The sequence below is a fragment of the Chionomys nivalis genome, chromosome 20, assembly GCF_950005125.1.
Source record: "Chionomys nivalis chromosome 20, mChiNiv1.1, whole genome shotgun sequence".
Classification (NCBI taxonomy): Eukaryota; Metazoa; Chordata; class Mammalia; order Rodentia; family Cricetidae; genus Chionomys; species Chionomys nivalis.
In genome coordinates this window covers 5,752,872-5,777,053 of record NC_080105.1, presented here as the reverse complement: position 1 = coordinate 5,777,053, position 24,182 = coordinate 5,752,872, and the positions used below count along the sequence as shown (strand labels likewise).

At 55.8% G+C, this 24,182-nt stretch overlaps 3 protein-coding genes across 4 annotated transcripts; all 3 read right to left on the bottom strand.

The window, feature by feature from the left end:
- Positions 1 to 967: 967 nt before the first annotated feature.
- On the bottom strand, positions 968 to 2,391 carry Insl3 (insulin like 3). The gene is made up of 2 exons (XM_057753048.1): positions 2,205 to 2,391; positions 968 to 1,343 (listed from the first exon to the last, which is right to left on the bottom strand). The coding sequence occupies exons 1-2, from the start codon at positions 2,389 to 2,391 to the stop codon at positions 1,153 to 1,155; spliced, it is 378 nt and encodes a 125-aa protein (XP_057609031.1). The 3' UTR covers positions 968 to 1,152.
- A 905-nt stretch (positions 2,392 to 3,296) lies between these two features.
- Positions 3,297 to 16,692, bottom strand: Jak3 (Janus kinase 3). Of its 2 annotated transcripts, none has more exons than XM_057752918.1 (25): positions 15,644 to 16,692; positions 13,582 to 13,774; positions 13,295 to 13,418; positions 13,037 to 13,148; positions 12,776 to 12,921; positions 12,249 to 12,534; positions 11,580 to 11,702; positions 11,330 to 11,487; positions 11,088 to 11,199; positions 10,360 to 10,546; positions 9,861 to 9,985; positions 9,576 to 9,707; positions 9,113 to 9,197; positions 8,711 to 8,838; positions 7,869 to 8,001; positions 7,614 to 7,765; positions 7,354 to 7,504; positions 6,448 to 6,587; positions 6,116 to 6,305; positions 5,834 to 5,958; positions 5,542 to 5,714; positions 5,045 to 5,162; positions 4,737 to 4,847; positions 3,631 to 3,746; positions 3,297 to 3,510 (listed from the first exon to the last, which is right to left on the bottom strand). In XM_057752918.1, exons 2-24 carry the CDS (start codon positions 13,763 to 13,765, stop codon positions 3,639 to 3,641), a joined length of 3,303 nt encoding a protein of 1,100 aa, XP_057608901.1. In that variant the 5' UTR covers positions 13,766 to 13,774; positions 15,644 to 16,692; the 3' UTR covers positions 3,297 to 3,510; positions 3,631 to 3,638. The 2 variants fall into 2 exon arrangements, with proteins under 2 accessions (XP_057608901.1, XP_057608902.1); XM_057752919.1 differs by lacking the exon at positions 15,644 to 16,692 and adding an exon at positions 15,482 to 15,510.
- A 6,257-nt stretch (positions 16,693 to 22,949) lies between these two features.
- Positions 22,950 to 23,750, bottom strand: LOC130862915 (actin-related protein 2/3 complex subunit 3-like). The gene has a single exon (XM_057752755.1). The coding sequence runs from the start codon at positions 23,688 to 23,690 to the stop codon at positions 23,154 to 23,156; it is 537 nt and encodes a 178-aa protein (XP_057608738.1). The 5' UTR covers positions 23,691 to 23,750; the 3' UTR covers positions 22,950 to 23,153.
- Positions 23,751 to 24,182: the final 432 nt, after the last annotated feature.

The window sequence follows — 24,182 nt, the reverse complement described above, 5'->3', positions numbered from 1 at the left end:
CTCGGTACTGCTCACGGTGGCAGGCTTGGGGTTGAACAAGCGTGAGCTAAGGAGAATTGCTGCGGGCCGCGGCCCAGCTCGGAGCTCCCGGTGTCAGGCTCCGGCCTTGCCCTGAGCCTCTGCCTCCGCAGGTCCCCAAGGAAGTGAGGCAGGGGAGCGAGGAGGACCTTGACTTGGCCCCAGTGGTGTCCTCCAAGGACTCAGGGAACAGCGTAGGGATAAGAGGGGTCCTGTGTCCCACAGACGGGTGGTGGGAAATAAAGTCTGTGGAAGGCTGAAGGTGACGGCTTACAGTGCGGGGGACAGAACACGGGGGGCTTGACCCCTTTTCGTTTTATCGGTTTATCGTTTTATCTTTCATTGGGTATGCCACCCCGTGGGTAGACAAAGGGTCCACCCCTGGGGCTTGAACTCAGATCTTCAGGCTTGGCGGCAAGCGCCTCTACTCAGAGTCCTCTCGTCCGTTTTCATCTTGTTTTCAGCACTATTCACGCTCTAATGCTGTCTGCTATACTCGGCTCTTTTACCTACAAAATCGAGCGTCCATTGTGACATCTTCACTTCTCAAGTCCCCTTTGGTCCCCTGCTCCCCTTCCCCATCCAGTCCTTTGTTTTGTTTTCCCCAAAGGTGCCCCCCCCGTGTGACGTTGTTGCTGCAACAGTGGGGGTCCTAGTCAGGGAGGACACAGAACTCTACACACGGGGCGGGGGTGGGCGGAGCAAACCCGCCTAACTTCCTCAAGCAGCGAGCCTGTTTCCCCAGTGTGTCCTGGTGTCACCTCAGGTCTTCGTGTGACTGGAGCACAGTCACAGCCCGCCGCTGCCCCCCACCCCCGTGTGGCTTTTCCCAGAGAAAATGTGTGAAGTTGCTTTTTTATTTAGATCGTCGGGGACACAAGGGGTAGGGGGAACGACACAGGGCATGTTAGGGCATGTTAGGGCATGTTAGGGCATGTTAGGGCATGTTGGAGGCTCCTCTCGGGGCAGGACGTGTGACCCTCCTTTTTTTGAGATCTAAGAATAACTGGGACTCCTCCGAGGCAAAGCCGGGCTGCTGCATTCACACGGGCCCTGGAGGTATGGAGCATCCTGACGGGGGGGCTGGGGGGGGCACGGCGATCAAGGACCCATCGCCTGAGTCCAGGACCCCCCTCAGGTGGGACAGAGGCGCCTCAGGTCTTGCTGAGTGCAGCCAGTGAGACAGCAGCGGTGTGCAGGGTTCATGGCGGCACTGCGGCGGTGGCGCTGAGGAGCCTGGGGAGGAAGCTGCGGGCCGGGGTCCAGCGTGTCAGCCACAAGCGCATGCAGGAGCTGCCGCTGCTCCAGCCACCGTAGCAACTCCCCTGCAGGCCGAGCAAGAGTCAGTTTAAGTCACTCCAGGCACCCAGTACGCGTTTATGATGTGTCCAGTGACAAGGGAGCGCACACTAAGCGCCTGCGGAACACTCCTGTACGCTCAGCTGCTGCCCACGCTCACCTCCCAACTGTGTGTGTCCCCATAAACCTCCTGTGAGCCTCAGTTTCTGGACCTGGAAGGCTGGGGTCCCTAGAGATGCTCTCAGGACTGGGATCCCCCCTTGCTCACTGGGGAGTACCCCCAGCGTCGGGAAGGAGCCACTAAGAGCTATGCACAGGGCTGGAGAAGGAGTCCGCCCCGAATCCCCCAGGGAGGGCCATAAGCCAGTGATTCTGGCGCTGGGTATGCCAAGGCAAGAAGATTCCTGTGAGTTCGAGGTCACTTTATGTTGTGTAGTGAGAATGTGTCTTTAAAAAGCAATTAGTCAACTGGGCAGTAATGGCACACGCCTTTAATCCCAGCACTTGGGAGGCAAAGGCAGGCGGATCTCTGTGATTTCAAGGCCAGCCTGCTCTACAAGAGCTAGTTCCAGAGCCACAGAGAAACCCTATCTCAAAAGAAAAAGAAAAAAAAAAAAAAAGCAATTGGTCATGTGGTGACGACTTATGCCATTCACCCAAGCAGGCAAGCCTAAGGTGAGGGGTTCAAGGTCATCCTCGACTACATCGTGTGTTTGAATCCAGCCTGGGCTACATGAGACCCCGTCCCGAAAACTCCAAAAATGGAAAAGTTAAATTAAAAAAAAAATGAATGAACTCCAGTCCCCTGTTATGGGGGCGACACCGTGAGGAATCTGCCCCTCCCGGTTATCTTTGCATGTCGCCCCCCCACCCGGACCCCCACTCACGGTCGCGGGCGTCCACTGGCTGCGTAACTTCGGGGGACCAGAGCGGGCTCCCGCACACCCGCACCAGTGCGCGCACCAGGTGGTGGCCGCAGAGTTTGGCGCGTGTCTCCTGGGGCTGCGGGGCTCGCAGCCCGAGCTCCAGAGACGGGAACAGCAGCAGCAGCAGCAGCAGCGTCAGCGTGCGCATGATGGCGGGAGGCGGCTCGCGTGGACACCCCTTATAGTGGCTTCGCGCCGCCCACGGGCCTTGGTGGGAACACCGCGTACAGCACGGAGAAGGTCGAGGCTCTCATTTCATGGCCAGGGGCCGTGTGTCCAGCCAGGGACCCTGAAGTCCCTCTCCCAAGAGCCAGGACCTCCCATCATTTTTTTTTTTTTTTTTTTTTTTTTTTGGTTTTTTGAGACAGGGTTTCTCTGTGGTTTTGGAGCCTGTCCTGGAACTAGCTCTGTAGACCAGGCTGGTCTCGAACTCACAGAGATCCGCCTGTCTCTGCCTCCCGAGTGCTGGGATTAAAGGCGTGCGCCACCACCGCCCGGCCACCTCCCATCATTTTTAAACAAGCCAATGCCCCTCTTGCTATAAGGGTAGCGCCCACTTATCTTGCTGGCACTGGGAAAGCTGAAGCAGAAGAATTACTATGAGTTAGAAAAAGTTTGGGCTGTGAAGGAGATGCGAGGGAGTATTTATGATTTGGTTTTGTCAAAGAGGGAAACTGGGGCTGGGAGAGGGGAGGCTAGAACCCGAACGACCTCTCCCCTGTTCCCCTACCTCGGGAGTTCTTGTGGGGGACTGTGGACACCGACACCGTTCTGGGGTGCCGCAGTTCTGGCTCCACCCTTCTTGGGCCTTGGCTTCTGACGGTCCCTTGCCAGGAACCAGTCAGCCAAGGACCGCAGCTGGGCAGGAGGCGGGTGTGTGTCCTTGGGTCTAGCCAAGGCCTCTCCTCCAGCTGTTCTTCCTCTCAGAACCCCACAGTTGGCCTCCAAGTCTGAACCACACGCCATAAGTCAGATCTCCAACACCCCTAATTCCAGTCATAAACCATTTTTTTCTACTGAATTCATTTATTCATTCACCAAACAGTCCCGGAGCCCAACCTGTAAGGAGTCGCACTGAGCCCACAGGGCAGGGGAGACGGATACAGGCACTTCTGCAGACCCTGGCCGGGAGGAAGGGGCGGGTGTTTCTGGCCCAGGTGGAGCAGCACTAGGATCTGGAGTTCTGTAGGAGGCGCTGTGCCAGGAGAGTATTTCCAGAGGTGACAATTGCGCAGAGCCTGGGGTCACATAATTTAACATCTCTATTCTGAAAGGAAAGGTTGGAAGAGGGGGGAGCAGGGATGAGCAACCTGTAAAGGGTGGGGCCCAGGGGCGGACAGCTCCCTGCTGAGGTCGCACAACCCGCCCATGGGAAACCGATGCTCACTCTGGCTGCTACCCGGGGTTTCCACGCCACAGCGCGTCCAGCTGCGGACTCAGGGTGCTGAAGGTCGGTCGGTCCTGCGGGCGGGGCGCCCAGCACAGCTGCATGAGCTCCTGAACCTGCGAACGCAGAGGGAGGTAGGCGGGGCCGGAGCTGATGACCCACAACTCTCCACGGCTCCCTGTGGATCTCGGGCCAGAAACTAAGTCTGAAGACTGGGTCTCAGTAACCTTGACTGGCCTCAGACTCGTGGCAGTCCTCCTGCCTCAGCTCCAGACTGCTGGGGTGACAGGCATGGCCACAGCTTTGCCCCACATTTGCTTCTGTCTACCACGTAAAGGCACCACGCCCGCCTTATGGCTGGTCTCTGACTGGGAATGACTTCTCCCACCTTCTCCAATCGCACGGTTTATGCTTGCGAGAGGCCTGACGAACCCTTGAATCATCTTTTAAGGCGCCTTAGAACACTGTAGCTCAGTAGTGGGCGCTTGCCTAGAGCATGTGAGGCCCTGGCTTCAATTTTCAGCATTGCAAAAAAAAAAAAAAAAGTAAATAAAAAATAAAATATGGATTTGGGAGGGGTCGTAGTGGTGCATGTATTTGTCTTCTCCGGATGGGGGAGACTGAGGCAGGGAGATGTCGTCGAGTTCCGGGCCACAGAGGCTGCACAACAAGATCTTGTCTCGCTGCAGAGCCTCCCTCATCCTGTTAAGCAGGGGCGTTTCCATTCTGCATATGGGTAAACCAAGGATCTTCAAAGCACCTGTCACTAGCCACACAGGGATGTGGAGGCCAACTTGGGGCCAGGACCCCAGCTGTTAATCAAGAATGGAAACTGGGGTCAGGCAGTAGTGGTGCATGCCTTTAATCCCAGCACTCGGGAGGCAGAGAAGGTGGATCTCTGCGAGTTCGAGGCCAGCCTGGACTACAGAGCAAGTTCCAGAACAGTCAAGGCTGTTACACTGTTACACAGAGAAACCCTCTCTTCAAAAATAAAAAAAGCAAGCAAGAAAGAAAGCAAGAAAGGAAGGAAGGAAGGAAGGAAGGAAGGAAGGAAGGAAGGAAGGAAAGAAGGAAGAAAACTGGGAAACTGAGCCTGCCTCCCTCACCTCAGTGGGGCATGCAGGAGGCCGTGGGAGGCGTCGGCCCTCTGCCAGCAGCTCCAGGAGTCGGCAGAGCGCAAGCCCATCACGCTCTGGCCCCATCATGCGCAAGAACTCCTATAGGAAAAAGGGTTGGGGGTCAGGAGGGAGGGCTGGGAGTCAGGGGGAGGGCTGAGGGTCAGGAGGGAGGGGCTGGGAGTCAGGAGGGAATGCTGGGAGTCAGGGGGAGGGGCTGGGTATCAGGGGGAGGGGCTGGGAGTCAGGAAGGAAGGGCTGGGAGTGGGGGGGAGGGGCGCGGCGGGGCGGGTACGCACGGCCGAAGGGCTACAGCTCTTGTCGCTATAGGTGAAGAGCTCATACAGCACCACGCCGAAGCTCCACACGTCGGACTGGCAGGAGAAAATGTTGTCGGACAAGGATTCTGGGGCATACCTGCGTGGGGGACAGGTGCGAGGTTAGCTCACGTGTATGGGGAGTGGTCATGGCAGGAATGGGCGTGGCATCGGGGCGTGGTCAGGCGCCTCCGTAGCGGCACCGCCCGCAGGAGGCGACTCAGAGGCTCCCGGGCACTAAAGGGATGGGGGGGGCTGTGGGCGTGGTCTATGGGGATAGGGCGGGGCTTGGGACTGGTCAGCTTTGTAAGATGGGCATCTAGGTATAGGTTGCGTGAGGGGAGGAGCCAGACGGACAGAGAGGAGAAGCGAACCCGTGGAGTTTGAACAGCCCGGCCGTGGGGAGAGGCGGGGCTAGACTAGAAACGGCCGAAGGGGCGGGGCCTGGTGGGCGCGGCGCCTGGGGCCGGGTCTCTCACCAGAAGATGGGGCTCTGGCCTGGCTCGCGGACCACGTAGTAGTCCTTTCCGACCGGCAGCAGCTTAGCGAGGCCGAAATCCGCGATCTTCACATGCGCCTCGCTCTCCACCAGGATATTTCGCGCAGCCAGGTCGCGGTGCACGCAGCGGCGCGCGCCCAGGTACTCCATGCCCTGCAAGGGGCCGTGAGAGCCCATGGGCCCGGGATCGGGACCCTTTCTGACTCCCGACCCCCAGCGCTAGGGTTTCCGACCCCAGGGCCCTCGATCCCCGACCTCCGCGCTGACCACACCTTGCAGATCTGCCAGGCGAACAGCAGCAGGCGGCCGGAGTGCAGGCGCGCGCGGTGGCGCTGCAGGAAGTCCCGCAGGCAGCCGCTGGGCAGGTACTCCATCACCAACCGCAGGCTCTGGCGACCTGCGGACAGCGACAAGAGCTCTCGCGCACCTTCCACCGCGTGCGTTGGTTCGTTCAAGCCTCAACTATGTAAGCCGGGGTTGTGAGGGGGGGGTCGCACGTCACTGCTCAATGGGGCCCGATGGAAGGGAATGGAGGCGGATTTCGAACCGCTCACCTGGCCCGTAGCTGACTCCCCGGTACTTGACGATGAAGTCGCTGTGCAGCGCCTTGAGGATCTGAATCTCCCGCTGGAAGTCCCTCTGCTGGTCTGGCCCGCTGTGCTGTAGTTGCTTCACTGCTACCAGGGGTCCTGTATTGTCCCCCAGAGGGTCATAGCGGCACAGTTCCACGTTGCCAAAGTTGCCCTGTGAGAGGATGAGGGGTCAGCTGGCTCATCTGGGCCTGAGGCTGCCTGCTCCACCCACTCGCCCCGCCCACTCACGCCCATGTCCTGCCCACTCATGCCTGCTGTCCGCTCCGCCCACCCACGCCGTTCTGCCCACTCACCTTGCCCAACAGAGAGATGTATTTAAGGTGCCTCTCCTCAAAGATGGTGGGGTCCTGGCAGGCGTAGAGCTGGGTGCCAGTGCACAACTCATCTCGGGGACTCAGGCTGCCAGGCGTCGGGTCTGAGAGGAGCTCATAATCTAGGGGTCACATGTGTAAGTGTAATCTTTCTCTGCCTCACACCGAAATGACTTGCTGTGTGAACTCCACCTGAACATTGCCCTCTCTGTGCACTATAGCCAGCCCGTGGGTACCACGTGGGGAGTGGAAACTATCTCTGTCCAGACAAGGCACTTTCTGTGGGATTCCAATGTTACAAACAAATGGGCCCCAGTGGGGGCAGAGTCATGGAGTGAGGACAGCCTGTGATCCCAGATACTCTCAGATGAGAAATCGTGTCGGCAAAACTTTAAGATTAATAAAATAGCCGGGCGGTGGTGGCGCACGCCTTTAATCCCAGCACTTGGGAGGCAGAGGCAGGCGTATCTCTGTGAGTTCGAGGCCAGCCTGGTCTACAGAGCTAGTTCCAGGACAGGCTCCAAAGCTACAGAGAAACCCTGTCTCGAAAAAAGAAAAAAAAAAGATTAATAAAATAAAACTAAATCCCAGCACCCCAGAAGGTGAGGCCGCGAGCGCTCTAGTTTGAGAGGCCACCTTGTGAAACAAATGCATGCCGGATCTTGAGCCAAGGGGCCTGTTTGTTGCTGCAGCTGTCTTAGATGGCGCTGACTGTTGGAGCCAGCAGCTTCCTTGTGCACAGTTGAGGACCCTCCCCGCCGCCCCCAGACTCTCTCCTCCCTGGGGACCCTTCCCTCCCCGCCCCTGGTACCCGCCCATCTCCGGGGCCCTCCCACTCCCAGCTCCCAGGACCCTCCTCCTTCCCACCACTCAACCACCACTCGGCACCTGAGGTAATGAGGCCGTTGAGGTCCCTGAGGATGGCGCGGAAGGAGGGCCGCTGGCCCGGGTCGTAGGCCATGCACTGTGCGATGAGCCCCGCCAGCTCCGTCCACTTGGGGGCCGGCAGCTGCCCCCGGTCCTCGTAGAATTTCAGCTTCTGGAGGACAGGGAAGGAAGATGCCCGTCAAGGTGGCCCTCCCTCCCCACCCAACCTCGCCCGCCCCTCTCCCCCGCACCCCGGCTCCCAGCTCAGTGGCCACCCCGACCTTGGCGGGCTCCAGCGAGGTGATGTGCACGGGTCCCCCACTGAACACCTCCCACGCGGTGGCGCCGAAGCCCCATTTGTCGGCCTCTAAGCCGAGCGCCCGGGCTTCCTGCAGACACTCGGGGGCCACCCAGGGGATCCTGTCGGTGAGCACTGGAGGACGAGCAATGGGCGGTCACCTTCTGGACACGCACGCCCGTGCGCACCCAGTGCGACTGCGCCTGACTGCAGACCCAGGAGGCTAGCCTGTACTCACTTTCTAGGCTCAGCACTGTGGGGCTGACGCCAGGGTCACTCAGCTTGATGAAGGGAGGACTCCCATCAACCCCCTCTCGAGCCAGGAGCACCTTCCGCGCTGAGACGTTGCCATGAGGGAGGCCTTTGTCCTCCTAAGTGATACACACACAGGGAAGTGTGGGTCAGAGGTTGGTGAATGAATACTGTCAGACAAACTCCTCCGCATCCTTCAAAACCTAGCTGCCCAGATAGAACAGAACAGACGCTGGCGTCTCCTGTGGGCTCCTGGCATCTTGTAGCCCTAGTCCCATTATACTGATTTACCGGGCCCTCCCTCCCTTACTGGTAGAAGCCCCAAGCCTGGTCAAGACCTCTCTCTCTCTCTCTCTCTCTCTCTCTCTCTCTCTCTCTCTCTCTCTCTCTCTCTCTCTCTCTGCTTTTGAGACAGTTTTATCCCTGTAACAGCCCTGGCTTTCCTGGAACTCTAGACTCTAGTCTCGAATTCACAGAGAGCCTCCTACCTCTGCCTACAAAGTGCTGGGATTAAAGGTGTGCGCCACCACTGCCTGCCTTCTTGATGAACTCTTACTCAACTTTCTAACCCCCCAAAAGTGTAAGGTCCCCTGCTTTTGAAAAGCCTCTCCCCAGCGTGGCCTCATCACTCACTATTCCCCTTGACTCCCGTGGGTGCACACTTCTCACCCTTGACGCTCTCAGTCCTCTGAGTCGACCCCTGTCCTGGTCCCTCACTCTGAACTGGCCGCTCTTTCTTCCTTACTGAGCTCCTTCCCACACACAGAGCCCGATTTCATTTCCCTGTCCTCTGAGGAGGCCTCCCCTATGAACACAGGGAACACTAACCAAATAGTTGAGGGCATAGGCCAGCTGCTTGACCACCTGCAGCTTCCAGCTGGCTGGCACCAAGTGACCACGCTTGCGCAGGTATGTATCAATTGCGCCTAGATAGACAAATTCCTGCACCATGATGCCTGAGGACGGGAGAACAGGGTTGGTGGCTTGGCTAGCCTCAGCCAGCTCTGGCCTCTGCTCTTAGCACAGGTTAGACTTTCCTTTACTATCAACGCAACTAAAGAGATATAACAGAGAGGGTGTGCCAGAAGTGCAAAGTTGCACAGCTATTAGCCAGCAAGGTAGAAATGGAACCAAGTCTGTGGGTGTGGGTCTGGGGTGTGAGGTAGGTGAGTTTGGGGTCGGGAGTGGGTGAGGGGTCAGGGCTGGGTTGGGGCGCAGGGTGAGGCTCACTGTCTCCAGCCATGCAGACGCCATGCAGCAAGACAAGGTGCGGGTAGGATACTTGGCTCATCAGGCTCGCGGCTTCTAGAAAGGACTAGGGAGGAAAAGCAGAAGATGCATGGATTCCTCCCTATCACCAAGCTGACGAGATGCGCCCAGACTGTGTTGGAAGTCTCTGGTGATGTGATGGGCTCGGGGAAGAGCTGAGATCTCACTCTCCTATGGTCCTGCCCTGCAGATCTCACAGCCTATCAGTAACCCTCAGGACCTCTGCTTGGCTGGGTCTGCTGCTCTCTACCGCCAGGCAGAGTGTGGCTGCTCTAGGTTTTGGTTTGATGGAGTCCCCATGTCCCTCTGGCCTTGGACTTCTAAGTCCCAGTGATCTTCCTGCTTCAGCGTCCCCCAAGTGCTGGGACAACAGGAACGGCTCCATGCAGGTCTGCATGGCCTACTGTTCTGGTTCCCGCCGCACCTCCATGCAGTTCCGGTGTCTGGCGTCCATGACCTTCAGGAGGACTTCCGTCTCGTGTGTCTCGCCATCCACGGCCTCCCGCCGGCGGCCACGGTAGATCTTGGTGAAAGAGCCGTGGCCCAGGTTCTCATGCTGCGCGGAAGATGCCGAGGCAGCGACAGTTGACAGTGGCTCCCATGTCCCCCGGAGAAAGGTCCCGTGACCCTCACCCACTCTGTCCCCGGGGACCCTCACCCACTCCAGGCTCCTGGGACCCTCACCCACTCTGTCTCCAGGGACCCTCACCCACTCCAGGCTGTCCGCAGGGATCGTGTGGAAACTCAGTTGCATCAGCGTGCAGCAGGACGGGGTGCGGCTGGGGGCTGGGGAAGGGGTGCAGCCCCTTCTTACCACAATCAAATTGGACTTTTCTAGGGCCAGAGGCAAGAAAGCAGAGATCAGAGGCAAAGGTTCCCAAGAGTCCCCCTCCCCTGCCTGAGGAACGCCCAGAATTCGCTCCTGAGAAGCAACCTGAAAGTGCTGGTTTGTGAGCAGAAGGGTCCAGGCCCCAATTATCCTGGGTCAACCAGGGCAGCATTGTGGGGTGGGGAGACATGTCCCGGCAGGGGCTTTGTCTCAGTGACATTCACCCACAGAAAGAAGCCAGGGGTGGCGGCAAAAGTCAGATCGAGCCACACCTGAAGACTGCACCAGAAATAGATGGCGGGTTCTTTCCTACCCCGGTTCCCCGGTTTCAGTCCCAGCCAAGAACTGCTAGGATTGGGGGGGAGGAAGACCGGCTCACCCTTGGGTCTGGGGGCGCAGCAGGATGTGAGATTCAGGGCGGCACCGTCTACATGCAGCCCAGAATGCCAGCAGGCTGAGAGGAGCTCCCGGAGGCTCCGGTGTGGCTGACTGAGGCCGACTAGGGAGAAGGCCCCGGTGGGGTCCCGGCGGATGAGGCAGCCCTTGTAGTCCGGGCCAAGGGGTGTCTGTGAAGGGAAACTGGACCTGAGGCAGGGGTGGGGAAGGAAGCAGAGCCCCCAGCCCATGCAGCCTCCAAGCCTCTGCAGACGCTCTTCCAGGTACTGGGAATGTGTGTGTCCCCTGAACTTTTATTTTTTGTTGTTTTGTTTTTTTGTTTTTCCCCTGAGCTTTTTTGAGTTTTTAAAATTACATTTATTTCTGGAGTTTCCGTGTAGATGCACTGTGCACACGTGGAGGTCAGAGGGCAGGGTCAGTCCTGTCCTTCCATCATGTGAGTGCCTGGGATCGAACTCGCATCCTCAGGCTTGGTGGGAAATACCTTTTCCCCTTGAGACAACTGCCCCAAGTCCGTCCTCACATTTTTTGATGCACAGTTTTTCTATGTAGCCCAGGCTGGCCTGCAAACTTGATCCTCCTGTCTCAGCCTCATAAATTCTAGGATTATAGTTCAGTACTCTTCAAGAAAAAAATGAATACTCCTGACAGTGTCCCAGCTCAGATGTCACCTCCTCCAGTAAGCCATCCTGCCACCAGCAGTGAACCAACCTGGACGCAGGCAGTGAGAAGAAAGCTGTCATAGTCCTGAGGGCTTCGGCGGAGAACGTAGGAGCCCGGGAGGGAGCCAGCGGTCTTCAGTTTGTGGACAGCGAAGTCTGACCTAGGCCAAGACAGAAGGCAGGTCAGACTGGGACGGGTCCCTGTCGCCCAGCCACGCCCCCAGGGGTGTCCTCACCACTGTCCAGGACCCTCCGCGACCCCTCTGTGACCCCCAGCTGCCCACTCCTCACGTGATGGGTCCGTGGCACATCTCTGCCACCTCCTCCAACAGCCTTGGCGGTGCTACCTCCTTGCAGAAGAAATGCCTGGAGTCGCAGGTCAGGCGGAAGTAACCATCTACGAGGGCCACGAAGGACAGCGCCTCGGGTAGCCCCGGGAATTCTGCTTCCTGCGCGGGAGAACTCTTCAGCAACAACGGAGCCCCACGCCGCCCGCCCCGCTCCCAGGGTCAGCACCAGAGCAGCGGGTCCCAAGACCCACCAGGATGTGGCTGTCCATCCTGGTAACGGTGACCAGCCGATGCTCTCCTGCCGGACCCACGCGTGGGGCCTGCTTGATGCTGACGTCCACGATTTCGGGGAAGTCACAGAAGGTCTGGAAAAGCTGAGGAAGAAGGAACGGACCGAGGCTGGGGGATTGCATTCCTAGGCATTCAGTGCCTCAGTGAACCTGCAGCCCTGATACAGCCCTGCCATGCCTTCTTTTCCCTCCTTCCCACCCCCAATTCCTAGAGGGGGATTGGGCCTCGAACTAGCTACCCCACCGACCCAATCCCAACTACCCCCTCCCTCAGTTTGACCCCGCCCCCACCACGCCCTTCCGGCCCCACCCACCGACCAGCCTCTGGTGATAACCAGGCCTCGGGTCCCTCCCCTAACTAGCTCCGCCCTGCTGGTCCAGTCTCTGGTAGCCCCGCCCACTGAGCAGCCTCCAGCTAACCCGCCCCGTGGTGCTGCCATTCCCCGCCCCCAAATTAGCCCCGCCTATTGACTAGCCTCGATCCTTGATTGGTGCAGGCGGCCCCTCGCTGGATTGGTTCCCCTGATTGGCCCCGCCCCACTCCGGCCTCTAACTGCTCCCCTGATTGGTCCCGTTCCTGGCCGGCTTCTTTACTGACCGCCCCTCCCCCTAAGGCCCCGCCCCCAGCACCTCTTGGTCCCCGGAGCTCCATGCGACGCCGCTGCCCCCAGCCACGCGCAGGAGCCCTGGCCCCTCCTGGGTTCCCGGAAGCCCCACGCAGAAGGTCTCGGCGGCGGCCGCCGGGTGCAGCCTCTCCAGGTCCAGGATGTACTTGGCCATGAGCGAGTAGCGGTCGGCCTGGCAGGCGACCACGCGGCGCAGCGCCTGGAGCACCGTCCTGCGGATGCGCCTTCTTGTCACGAAGCTCAGACCCTGGATCAGGTCGCGCAGGCCGGGTGGCAGGCAGGCCTTGTAGCTGTGGGGTGGGAGCACGCGGGGTCTCAGGGTGGGGAGAAGTGCCCGAAGGACACGCGACAGACATCGGGGACCTTTCGGCAGAGGCGGACTGAGGGAGAGTCTGCAGGAGTCAGCTTTGGAAAATGAGGTACGTGTAGAAGTTTGGTAAGGGAAAACGATGGAACCCCAGGTCCGCAGCCAGTTGAGACCAGGGAGCGATGGCCCGGGAGCCTCGTCACCGGGCAGGCCCAGGTCCTCACCTGACGGTCTTCAGCAGCTCGCCTGGCCGCTGGGCCTGCTCACGGGCCATCTGCGCCAGGTCCAGCACAGCCAGGCTCAGGCACTCTCCCTGCTCCTTCAGGCTGAGGCCCACTGGGAGGCGCCCACTCACCAGGTCACTGCGGTGCTGAGGTCGGGCACAGGCGGACAGTCAAGTGAGGTCCTGCCCAGCCCGACCTGGGAGGTTGTTGCTTTGGGGTCCCCATCCCTGGGTTGAACCTTCCCCACCGAAGACTACCAACCTGGGCAAAGAGGTGTTCTAGAACGTGTAAGTCGAGAATGGCGCTGGTCAGATCTTTGCGCAGCCCAAAGCGGTGACATGTCTCCAGTCCAAACCAGTCAGGGAAATAAAACCTGTGGGTTCAGAATGGGGTGGCACACTCAGCTCTGGCTTCACAGAGCCCAAGCTGTCACTGATGGGCTGTGTGGCCGACGGCCCACCCTCTCTGGTCTCGGCCTCTACTGTGGACTTCCGGTGAATGGAGGGGCTCACTTCCTACCGGAGCCTGTAGACCAAGACTTGAGTGTCCGCGTCCTCCACAGAGAAGATGTGGCTTGGGGGGAACCAGCGAGACAAGTCCTCGGTGGCCAGAGCGAAGAGCGGGTGATAAACAGGCAGGATGCCTGAAGGGATGGGCCATGAGCTTGGTCATCAGTGCAGCAACGCAGGCTGAGCCCATGGCCCTCCCTTACCAAACTTCTCCTCGACCCCCAGAGCCCCAGCACCCAGGCTGACCACTCCTTTTCTCAGTAGATGTCTTGCTCAGTCATCTAGGGACCTACTCACCACAGACCTTGGCTGCCCGCACACACAGATCTTCTGCCAAGTAGTCCCCAAAAGAGAATGACAGTCGTTGGGGAGGCCCAGATCCCCGCGGAGGAAGGAGGACATGCAGGGATCCCGCCTCTGAAGACGAGAGGCTGCAAGAACGCTGAGGGATCAGAGGCGTCTCCTCACTCGGAGGTGCCATGAGCACAACCTGGAGAGGCGGAGAGGCGGATCAGGGGGGACTGCGGCGTGGCGTGCGGCTGGGGACCGGTGTCTTCTGGCTCTGTGTGAAGTCACACCCTCTGCACTTCTCTGCACCCAGGGCAGACATCTCCAACTGTTCCACAGGCCTGCCTCCACATCCCATCCTAGCCACACAGGCCAGTACCCCAGGCAGACATGAACAATCAACGGCAGATACAGAAATAGGTCTGAACAGGAAGCAGAAGGGGTTTGGAGGGATGGGGACAGCTTTCATTCCCTGTGGGTCTTCAGGTCACATGACCAGCTGAGCTGCCTCTGGTGTGATGGTTTGTGGCCTGTTGTCTCCCCAGCCCTTCCTGGTCTCTCTTCACCTCCACATCCAGCTAGCACTTTGTGGGCCTCTTAGGTCCCCACAGTGGGGAGGTTCCCAGACAGCCTCAGAGTTGGCGCTAGCAAGGGGCGGGACTTGAGCCTCAGGCCTACCACCTCTGGACCAGGAATGTGGCCCGGAAAGATGCTTGCCACCAAGCCTGAAGACAGGAGTTCCATCTGTAAAGCCACATAGAGAGAGGGTGCTTTGACGACAGAGTTGCCCTCTGACCTCTGCATGTGCATCCTCCCATAAAGCAACAAAAGTAGGCATGGTGGCTCACACTCTCCACCACAAAAGTCCATTGGTGGAGGCAGAACACTAGAAGGCCAGGGCAGCCTGGGCTGCAGGAGACGGGGGTTCAAACAGATAAACAACAGAAATACGTAAGTAAATAAATAGATTAAGAAAACGAAGAGCTGGAGACATGGCTGAGTGGCCGAGAGCACCGGTGCTCAGGCAGAGCCTGCATTCAGTTCCCAGCAACCATGGTGGCGCTCAATCATCTCCTGCGCCGGTGGACCCAGCGCCCCCTTCTGGCCTCCATAGGCATTGCACTCGTGAAGCTCATGTTAACGGGGCTGTGGGGCCCAGGGCTTTAGTCTCAGCACTCAGGAGGCAGGGGCAGGCGGATATCTGTAAGTTCCGGACCAGCTTGGTCTACAAAGCAAGTTCCAGGACAGCTGGGGCTACCCACTGAGACTGTGTCTCAGCAAATAAACACCCAAAACAAAACACATAAAAATAAAGTAAATAAAAATAAATAAAACTAATGCCAGGCACGGTGGTCACACGCGAGCACTTGGGAGGCAGAGGCAGGCGGATCTCTGTGAGTTTGAGGTCAGCGCACTTTTAGCGCAGTCAGTGCTTCATGGATGGACACTGTCTCAAATAAAGAAAATAGAGAAAATTAACCTATCACCATGGTGTGGTGCTACACTGGACGTTCAAGGTTCAAGGTCAGACTCGTCTCAAGAAACAAATAAGGGTGGGGGAGATGGCTTAGCAGGTAGAGATTTGCCCCAAGCCTGAAACCCCCAGGAGGAAGAAAAGAACCCACTCCGGCAAGGTGTCCTCTGGCTTTCAAAGTGCGCCATAGCAATACACTCACACACAATAAAATTATTAAAAATGTTATTTAAGTATGTAAAAATAAAACCATCATTGTCATTTCCCCCAACTCTTGTTACTCCTGGGGAGGCTGCAGGAGGATTGCTACGAGTTTGGGGGCTACATAGTGACCAGGCTAACAGGGCTACAGAAGGAGAGCCAGTCTCAAAATACAAAATGAAAGAAATAAAACAACAAAGCGGATACAAGTCCTAAAGGAGCATGAGCTTTTACCAAAGGAAAGTTCGGGCCCTTTTCCTCCCGCGCCGCGGACCGGAGAGTGGGGGCAGGAAGCCCGCAGCGCATGCGCGCTGCTGTCGCCGCCCGGTGCGGTGTCCTCGGCTGCGTCCGGCTTCCGCGCCCCCAGTGCCCAGTGCCCGCTCCCCGAGCTCCTACCTGCAGCTTCGCCGAGGTGGCGGCAGCCGGGCTGTGACAGGAAAGTCCCCGCTCCTTCCTGTGCGGCCTCTGAGCTTCCTGGCCGCCTCATTTACCGAAAGTCAGGACGCCCTGGGGGCGGGGCGGGGTTGGAGCCTAGAAACCTGTGAAGCTGAGGCCACCCTACTGGGGTAGGAGCCTGGTGAGAGCAGACAAAACAGGAAGGGAGGGGGTTGCTGGGGACCTGAGTGTACAGAGAGAGCCCTTTCGAGGGTGTTGTCACGCGTGTCCTTGGAGCCCCTTGGGCCTGCCCGGGCCGGGACATTTCAGGCTTTGGTTTCCACTCCACCCCCAACCTTTAACCTCGTAAAGGTTAAAGCAATGTTCAAAAAACACAGGGGGAAAAACCCAAAACCTCTGAGCCACCCAGTCCTGATGAGCTAAGAGGAGCCTTCTCCTGGGGACCTCTTCCTCTGAAAACCTCGCCTTCTATTGATGTCCTGCTCAAAACTACAGCCATGGGAGCCTGCACGGCTGAGCCAGCCACACAGCTCGACCCGTGGAACTCACAGACTCAGCCTGAGGGTTTCTGGAAAGAAGTTCTCAGGCCGCAGCAGGTGATGGTGGGAGCCCTTCCTCCATTCCTGGCTCTCCTGACATCCTCAGCTCCTTAGCAGGCTCCAGATCCGCTTGAGCCCTGCCTCCGTTTACCCATCTGTTGCCAGTGTGGCTGCTCTGTGCAGAAGGAGCTGGTTCCCCGAAGAACGCCAAGTTATGTTCTCAGATGTCTCTCTCCGAGCCTCAGACCCAGCGCGCCGGCAGTTCCTGGAACACCATGCAGAGCAGTCCAGTAAGCCTTTGGGGCTGCCAATACCAAATGGCCAGGAGAGGATTAAGTGAGAAAACAGACTTCAGGAAGAGAGAGCCGGTGTGATATGCAGGATGAGGCAGAGGATTGACAGAGGAAACCATGATGCGCCTCTGGAGGGGCTGGGGGTGTGGCTCAGGGGTGGAGCCCCAGTGAGGGGCTGTGGGCCTTGACCCAGTGGCCCCGCTTGCACAGTGCCCTAGGTTCCATCCCTATGGCCAAACTCTTCTGACAATGCCTCAGTTCCCCCACCTGCAGAAGAGAGAGTGGAACAAAGAATGGGTCTTACGGGTTTGCAACAGCGCATTTGAGTTCCATCCTAGAAACTGAGAAATCCTGAGACCTCCAGTTCTTGTTTTGCTGTTGTTTTGTTTCTCCGAGACAGGGTATCTCTGGGTGTTGCCCTGACTGTCGTGGAATTTGCTGTACACCAGGCACGGCTGGCCTCAGATGCACAAACATCCGCCTGCCTCTGCCTCCCGAGTGTTGGGATTAAAGATGTGTGCCTCCACCACCTGACTTCGTTTTTAAATTTTTAGATAGATATCAGTAGTAAATAAGTCCTCTTCAGGCTGGAGTGTGTGGGGTCCCACAGTGACTCGATTCCCATCTTGACTTAAGGTCAGAGAGTTCAAGCTTGTCAAGGCCAAAGAACAGGATGTTTGACTAAGGGCATGGTTGCTAGATGTTTTGAGTATTAAGGAGGTGATTATGCCTGTTTTTCCTTGAGCCATGCTAAGGAAGTCTTCTGCCCTTCCCTTTTACTTTGGGAATACAAGGGTTGTGAGAAATCACTTGGGGCTGCTGCGGTCTCGACAGGCTGGCTGGTCTCACAGGAGTCCTGCTGTCCCTGTGGGGTCCCCATTGCTCCCTCATTTCTCAGAAATGTTAATTCCCTTATTTTCCTTCTTCTTGCTTCTTGCAAATGCAGCTGTTTTGTATGCTTTGAACTTTTTGTAAGGAAATGCAACAGTCGCTCCTTTTCCTCTCTTAAAAAATATTTTATTTATTTTTCAGACAGTATGGCTATGTACCATAAACTAGTCTGAAACTTACTATGTGGACCACACTTGGCTCAGAGTTGCAGCAATCCTCCTGTTTCAGTCTCCTGAGTGCTGGGATTTCACATACGTGCCACCATGCCTGACAATGGCAGCTTAGGTGTCTTCTTCACGTCCTATATGTGTGTGTGTGTGTAGGCCAGAGGAGGAAGTCACTCACGGTCCACCTCCTTCCCTGGAGACAGGGTCTCTTGCTCCCTGTAGCTATGTGATGGAGGAAGGTCATTGGCTAATAAAGAAACTGCCTTGGCCCATCTGATAGGGCAAAATTTAGATAGGCGGAGTAAACAGAACAGAATGCTGGGAGGAAGAGGAGGTGAGCTCAGAGGCAGGGCAGCTCCTCTGAGAGCCAGGCGCCATGCTCCCCTCTCCCGGGCAGATGCAGGGCAGCAGCTCCTCTCAGAGCCAGACGCGATGAAGCTCCGACCCAGGATGGACGTAGGCTAGAATCTTCCTGGTAAGCGCACCTCAAGGTGCTACACACATGAATAGAAATGGGCCAAGCAGTGTTTAAATGAATACAATCTGTGTGTTGTTATTTCTGGTGTAAAGCTAGCTGTGCAGGAGCCGGGCAGGACGAAAAGCAGGCCCACAGCTTCCTACTACAGCTATGCTGGTGGCCAGCAAGACCTAGCCATCCTCCTGTCTCTACCCACTACAGCACCGTGTCCATGCAACTTTTTCACTTGAGCCGGGCGGTGGTGGCGCACGCCTTTAATCCCAGCACTTGGGAGGCAGAGGCAGGCGGATCTCTGTGAGTTCGAGACCAGCCTGGTCTACAGAGCTAGTTCCAGGACAGGCTCCAAAACCACAGAGAAACCCTGTCTCAAAAAACCAAAAAAAAAACAAAAAAACAAACAAACAACTTTTTCACTTGGTAGCCAGGATGGAATCCCAGGTGCTTTTGCTTGCACAAGTGCTCGACCCTGAGTCACATCCCCAGCCCCTCACTGGGGATCCTAGGCAGGGGCTCCACCCTGAGCCACGCCCCCAGCCCCTCACTGGGGGGATCCTAGGCAGGGGCTCCACCCTGAGCCACGCCCCCAGCCCCTCACTGGGGGATCCTAGGCAGGGGCTCCACCCTGAGCCACGCCCCAGCCTCTCACAGAGGGGCAGATCTTAGGCAGACCTAAATGAGGTATGATCACATCTTGCTGTGATGAATTCCTTGGTGCTGTGCTGTGGCAGAGGCTCCATGAGCTCAACCTATTATATTGATTTTTTTGTTTGTTTTTTTGTTGTTGTTGTTTGTTTTTGGCTGGGGGTGGAGGAGTGTTCAAGACAGGGTTTCTCAGTAACTATGAAGACTGTCCTGGAACTCGCTCTGTAGAACAGGCTGGCCTCAAACTCTGAGTGCTGGCATTAAAGGCGTGCGCCACCACTGCATGGCTTGTTACATTGATTTTCAAGACCCAATAGGAAGAGCTCTGTAGGCGTGGAGCGCAGAAAGCATAGCAGAGTTGGAATCAGGACACAAAAGCTGCAGGCACATGAGGTGACTGGAGACGTGTAGTCCAGCACCTCGGGAAGCTGAATCTGGAAAGACGGGAGGCTTAGCTCTCCAGGACAGTCCAACTAGGCCCACCCATGTAAAGGTAGCTCAGTATGTGGTAGAACAAAGTAACAGAGGGGCTAGGGAGATGGCCCGGCAGTTGGGGGCACTCGCTACTCTGGAGAGGACCTGAGTTTGATTCCCAGCACCAATGGTGGCTCACCACCGTCTGTAGCTCCAGTCCCAGTGATCTGAGACCTTCTCACCTCCATGGGCACCAGGCGCTCAGCCGGCACACAGACGCGGGACCGAAGCCTCATTCTTGAAGGATATTTGATCGCACTGAGAAACTCCGAGACCGGCCGGGCGGTGGTGGCGCACGCCTTTAATCCCAGCACTCGGGAGGCAGAGACAGGCAGATCTCTGAGTTCGAGGCCAGCCTGCTCTACAAGAGCTAGTTCCAGGACAGGAGCCAAAAGCTACGGAGAAACCCTTTCTTGAAAAATCCAAAACAAACAAACAAACAAAAAACTTATTTATTTATTATGTATACAATATTCTGTCTGTGTGTATGCCTGCAGGCCAGAAAAGGGAACCAGAACTCATTGCAGATTGTTGCGAGCCACCATGTGGTTGCTGGGTATTGAACTCAGGACCTTTGGAAGAGCAGGCAATGCTCTTAACCTCTGAGCCATATCTCCAGCCCCTCTGTAATTATTTTCTGACCAGAAGTATTTCTTAAAATGCTAAGCAGCTTGGTCTCAGTGGCCCTGGGTGCTGGCTCCTCCTCTCTCAGGCTTTAAATATGGTGGAGGTAGTTCACCTCAGCTCTAGACTGCTGGGTAGGAGCCATCCTCACCACCTAAACTTTGGGTAGCACCAGACAGCATATAAACCCCTTTTCTCTGAGTAAAAGCTAAATCCGCCATGCAGCTCACTGCGTGGCCTGGAAACGTCCCTGTGTATGGCAGCAGGGACCCACTATGTTCTCTTCCCTGTGCACACCTAGTAGGCCCGATCCTGACGCCTGCCCAGGCAGGGAGCGCCGAGCTATGGGCATGGTCTCAGCTGCTTTCCTCCTGACCCCAAGAGGGCACACAAACACCCGGACCCACAAATGCCATTGAAATGCTTCATAGCTAGAGTTTGCGCTGGTGGTGCAGCCCAGGAAACTGTGTCTTAAAACCACAGCTTTTTTCTGCTGCAGCTGAGTCAGGAAAATCTCTCTCTTTTTTTTTTTTTTTTTTTTTTTTTTTTGGTTTTTCGAGACAGGGTTTCTCTGTGGTTTTGGAGCCTGTCCTGGAACTAGCTCTTGTAGACCAGGCTGGTCTCGAACTCACAGAGATCCGCCTGCCTCTGCCTCCCGAGTGCTGGGATTAAAGGCGTGCGCCACCACCGTCCGGCAGGAAAATCTCTCTTAAAGGAGCTGTGGCATGCCACCAGCAGACAGCAAGAAGCTGTGTTAAACTCTGTATTTTTGTGTCTAGAGTTCCTTTTCAAACTCTCTCAGGTTTTTAGTGGATTTAGCTAGCACATGTTGGAGCACCAATCTGTAGCAAGGGAGTGAGCCACTTGTTCATCCCGGCCTCCCAGAACCAAAATAATAACACAGAAACTGTATTAATTAAATCACTGCTTGGCCCATTAGCTCTAGCTTCTTATTGGATAACTCTTACATCTTAATTTAACCCATTTTTATTAATCTGCATATCACCACGAGGTCGTGGCCTACCAGCAAAGTTTCAGCACGTCTCTCTCTGGCGGTGGGTCCATGGCTTCCTTCTGACTCTTCCTCCTTTCTCCCAGCATGCCATTTAGTTTTCCCTGCCCAGCTCTGTTCCCTACAGCTCTGCTATAGGCCCAAAGCAGTTCCTTTATTAACCAATGAAAGCAACACATAGACGGAAGGACCTCCTTCACCGTCCGGAGGGACCCTTCTGTGTGAGAGTGGACCTCTCTGGTTTCTGCAGACAGATGTGGGTGGCTCCCAGACGGACTCTTTACTTGTTCATTGTCCTGTGTGTTGTGTTTTGTCCTGACTTAGCTGACGCTGACGACATGGACAGACTAAGGGTACTCTCACTCCCCTAGCTTTGATTCTGGACCATTTCAGGACTTCAGAAACAGGGAAAAGAAGGGGAAAACTGGAAACTAAAAAGGGTAAACTTACCACGTTTTGTAAGACTGAATGGCCAGCGTTTGGAACCCGGTGGCCAATAGAGGGAACCTTTGACCCATATATCATTTCTAGGACAAAAGACCTGATTTTTGGCCAACCTGGGCACCGGAACCAGATTCCTTACATGGTCACTTGGGAGAACCTTGTAGCCACCCTCCCCTTGGTTAATACCCTTTATCTCCACAGGGCTGATAAGCAGGACCATCTTTGCCTTACAGGAAGACAAAGGAGAGAGGACCCTAAGCCCTCTGTTCCCGTGCTACAAGGGGGTACAGAGAATGGACTCCTTTTCTCAGCCCCCCCTTACCAACTGCCTCTCCCAGCTGATCAGGTGGCCAGGATGGTGCCCCATGGCTCAGGGAATTTAGGAGGTCCACATTTCACCAGGGGGTGGGCACAATGAGAATTGCCCTGTGTGGCCGACTCAGTTGCTCTTCCTCTGAGGGCAGTCAGCACACAGGACGGACAGTGAACAGATGCAGTGTTGGCCCTTAGCCAGTCATGATCTCTATAACTGGAAAAACAAAAACCTCAGTTTCTCACAGACACTCCAAGGGCCCTTTTTAACCTTTTAGATTTTGCTATTTTCACTCACCAGCCCATGTGGGAAGATTGCAATCAGGTGTTACAGGTCCTTTTTACCAGGGGAGAAAGAGAGAATTCTGACATAGACCAGAACAACAGCCCAGGACCTGATGGTGACCAACTGTCACCCCTGCCCTAATGGACCAAGGCTTCCCCATGACCCACCCTAACTGGAATTTCAACTTGGTAGAAGGTAGGGAAAGGTAAGGTAAGGTATACCACCAAGTCCTGATGAGTGTTCTCTGTGTGGCCGCTCATCGGCCCACAACTTGGTCAAAGTCAGGATGTACTACAAGAAAAGACAGAGTCTCCATCTGCTTTCTTAGAACAGATTATGGAGGCCTTTACGGCATCCTCCCCTATGGATCCTGAGACTGAGGAGAATAGGTCAGCCATGGCTATAGCCTTTTTAAATTAGGTGCAAATTACAGAGGAGAGATAGGCTTGCATCCAGAGCACCCGGAAGCTGTTAGCAGCAGCTCAGGTGTACAATAACCAAGAGACCCCAGAAGATAAACAGAGGAGGCCATTGCTGCAGAAAACACAAAGCAGACTCAAAACATAGCAAAAATTCTCCTAGCATCCACCACAGGAGATCCAGATGAAAAGAAACACCAACTGAGATGCCTACCCAGAGACCAAGGTAAGGACCTCCACTCAAGGGACCTCCCCAGGCTGCAGAGGATCAATGTGCTTATTGCAAGGGAATGGGATATTGGGTTAGAAAACGCCCTTGAAAGTCCAAATATAAGGGCCAGGACTTGGGATGTGACTCCCACCACGTGCTGGTTGCAGAACCAGACAACCACAGTGACTAGGGGAGATGGGGTTCAGACCCCCTCCCCAAGCCTAAGAGTGGAGAAGAAACTTACAGGTTTTGTGGTAGACACTGGAGCTCAACATTTGGTATTGACCAAACCTCAAGGGAACCTCTCTCAAAAAATATCTTAGGTATAGGGAGCCACAGGTATGCGCCAACATTCATGGACTACCTGAGGAACAGTAGACCTTGGTAGGAACCAGCTTTCCCACTCATTCCTGGTCATACCTAACTGCCCCTAACTTGTATTAGGAAGAGACTTACTCACTAAGGTTGGCGCTCAAATCACATTTTTTTATCTCAAAAACATTTTAATTCAATGTCTAAGATAAGCAATGACATTTATTACATATTAAGTACCAGCCTGAAATTGCCGAAAATTCAGATCACCCGACACCCACCCCCCAAATTCTTGATCAAGAGCTTTTCAGGCAAAGACACAATCGCTACCCACTCCATGATCCATTATTAACGGACACAAAGAACTGTGTACACCTTGATGTGATGCTGCCCGGGCTCCATCCACTCACTGCCCAGGTCCCGAGAGACTCTTGTTCATGAACTGTCTCTTCACAAAGCAAGTCCACCACTTGCTGGGTTTATCATTCTGAGGGTCAAAAACTTTCTCACAGAGTCTCAGTCCAGTCTCCTGCCTCAGCTGCTGTAGGTACGCCCGCATCACTTCATCCTCCTGTTTATTCGCAGGTTTGGCATAAATGGCATTGAGGGGGAAGCCAGGCTCTCCAGGAATGGGGAAGTTTGTGATTCCGAGCGTGTACATTTCTTTCTCGCCTTGGCTCCTGGAATTGCACTTTTGAAGTTTCTTTAGACACTCAGAGATGTAGAGCGTGATGTAGATCAAGGTTCTATCTGCTTCATTCTTAATTTCATAGTTCTTGAAGAAGACATTGGCCTTGAAGTAATAGATGGCTTCATCCACAATATCTGTGTCCTTTGTCTCGCGGGCCGCGGGTCCTTTGAACTGACTTCTGAGGGGAAGCAGCGCCATGTTGCCGACAAGCTTGGTGTCGGGGTCCATGAGAGAAGAGTGGTAAGCCGGCATTTTGGCGGTGTCCGGATTCGATCCAGAGAAGCAGTACTCAGGTAACGCGGAACGTTTCCGGCCAGCTCAAATCACATTTAATAAAGATGGAGTCTCAATTACACATCAGGAGGGACAGCCGATCCAAATCCTCACCGTCCAGCTTGAGGATGAATACAGACCTTACCAGGAGCTGGTACCTGTCCCTCAGGACATGGCCACGTAGCTAGTCCAGTGTCCAGAGGCATTCGCAGAAACTGGGGAATGGGCTTGGGGAAACCTCGAGCCCCAGAGCTCACTGAACTCAAGACTGATGTTTCCGCCTGGGAGCAGCAATACTCCACTTCCTGGGAGGTGAAGAAGGGAACTTGTGGAACTAGAAATTCTGGTCCCTTGCCAGTCAGCCTGGAGTACTCCCTTGCTCCCCATTAACCGAGACAGGGGCCAGCTGAGAGAGAGCGGTTTTCATGTCTGCCTGGGACACAAGACCGAGAAGTCCTGGCAACGGTAATG

What these genes read in the sequence shown, in the direction of transcription:
- Insl3 (XM_057753048.1), bottom strand. Translation starts at nt 2,391, where the DNA reads ATGCGCACGCTGACGCTGCTGCTGCTGCTGCTGCTGTTCCCGTCTCTG. An exon ending in GCCAGTGGACGCCCGCGACC is followed by an intron (nt 1,344 to 2,204) that starts GTGAGTGGGGGT and finishes CTCGGCCTGCAG; the next exon opens with GGGAGTTGCTACGGTGGCTG.
- Jak3 (XM_057752918.1), bottom strand. Translation starts at nt 13,765, where the DNA reads ATGGCACCTCCGAGTGAGGAGACGCCTCTGATCCCTCAGCGTTCTTGC. An exon ending in GTCTTGGTCTACAGGCTCCG is followed by an intron (nt 13,149 to 13,294) that starts GTAGGAAGTGAG and finishes CTGAACCCACAG; the next exon opens with GTTTTATTTCCCTGACTGGT. An exon ending in CGTCTGCATGGCTGGAGACA is followed by an intron (nt 8,839 to 9,112) that starts GTGAGCCTCACC and finishes TCCCGTCCTCAG; the next exon opens with GCATCATGGTGCAGGAATTT.
- LOC130862915 (XM_057752755.1), bottom strand. Translation starts at nt 23,690, where the DNA reads ATGCCGGCTTACCACTCTTCTCTCATGGACCCCGACACCAAGCTTGTC.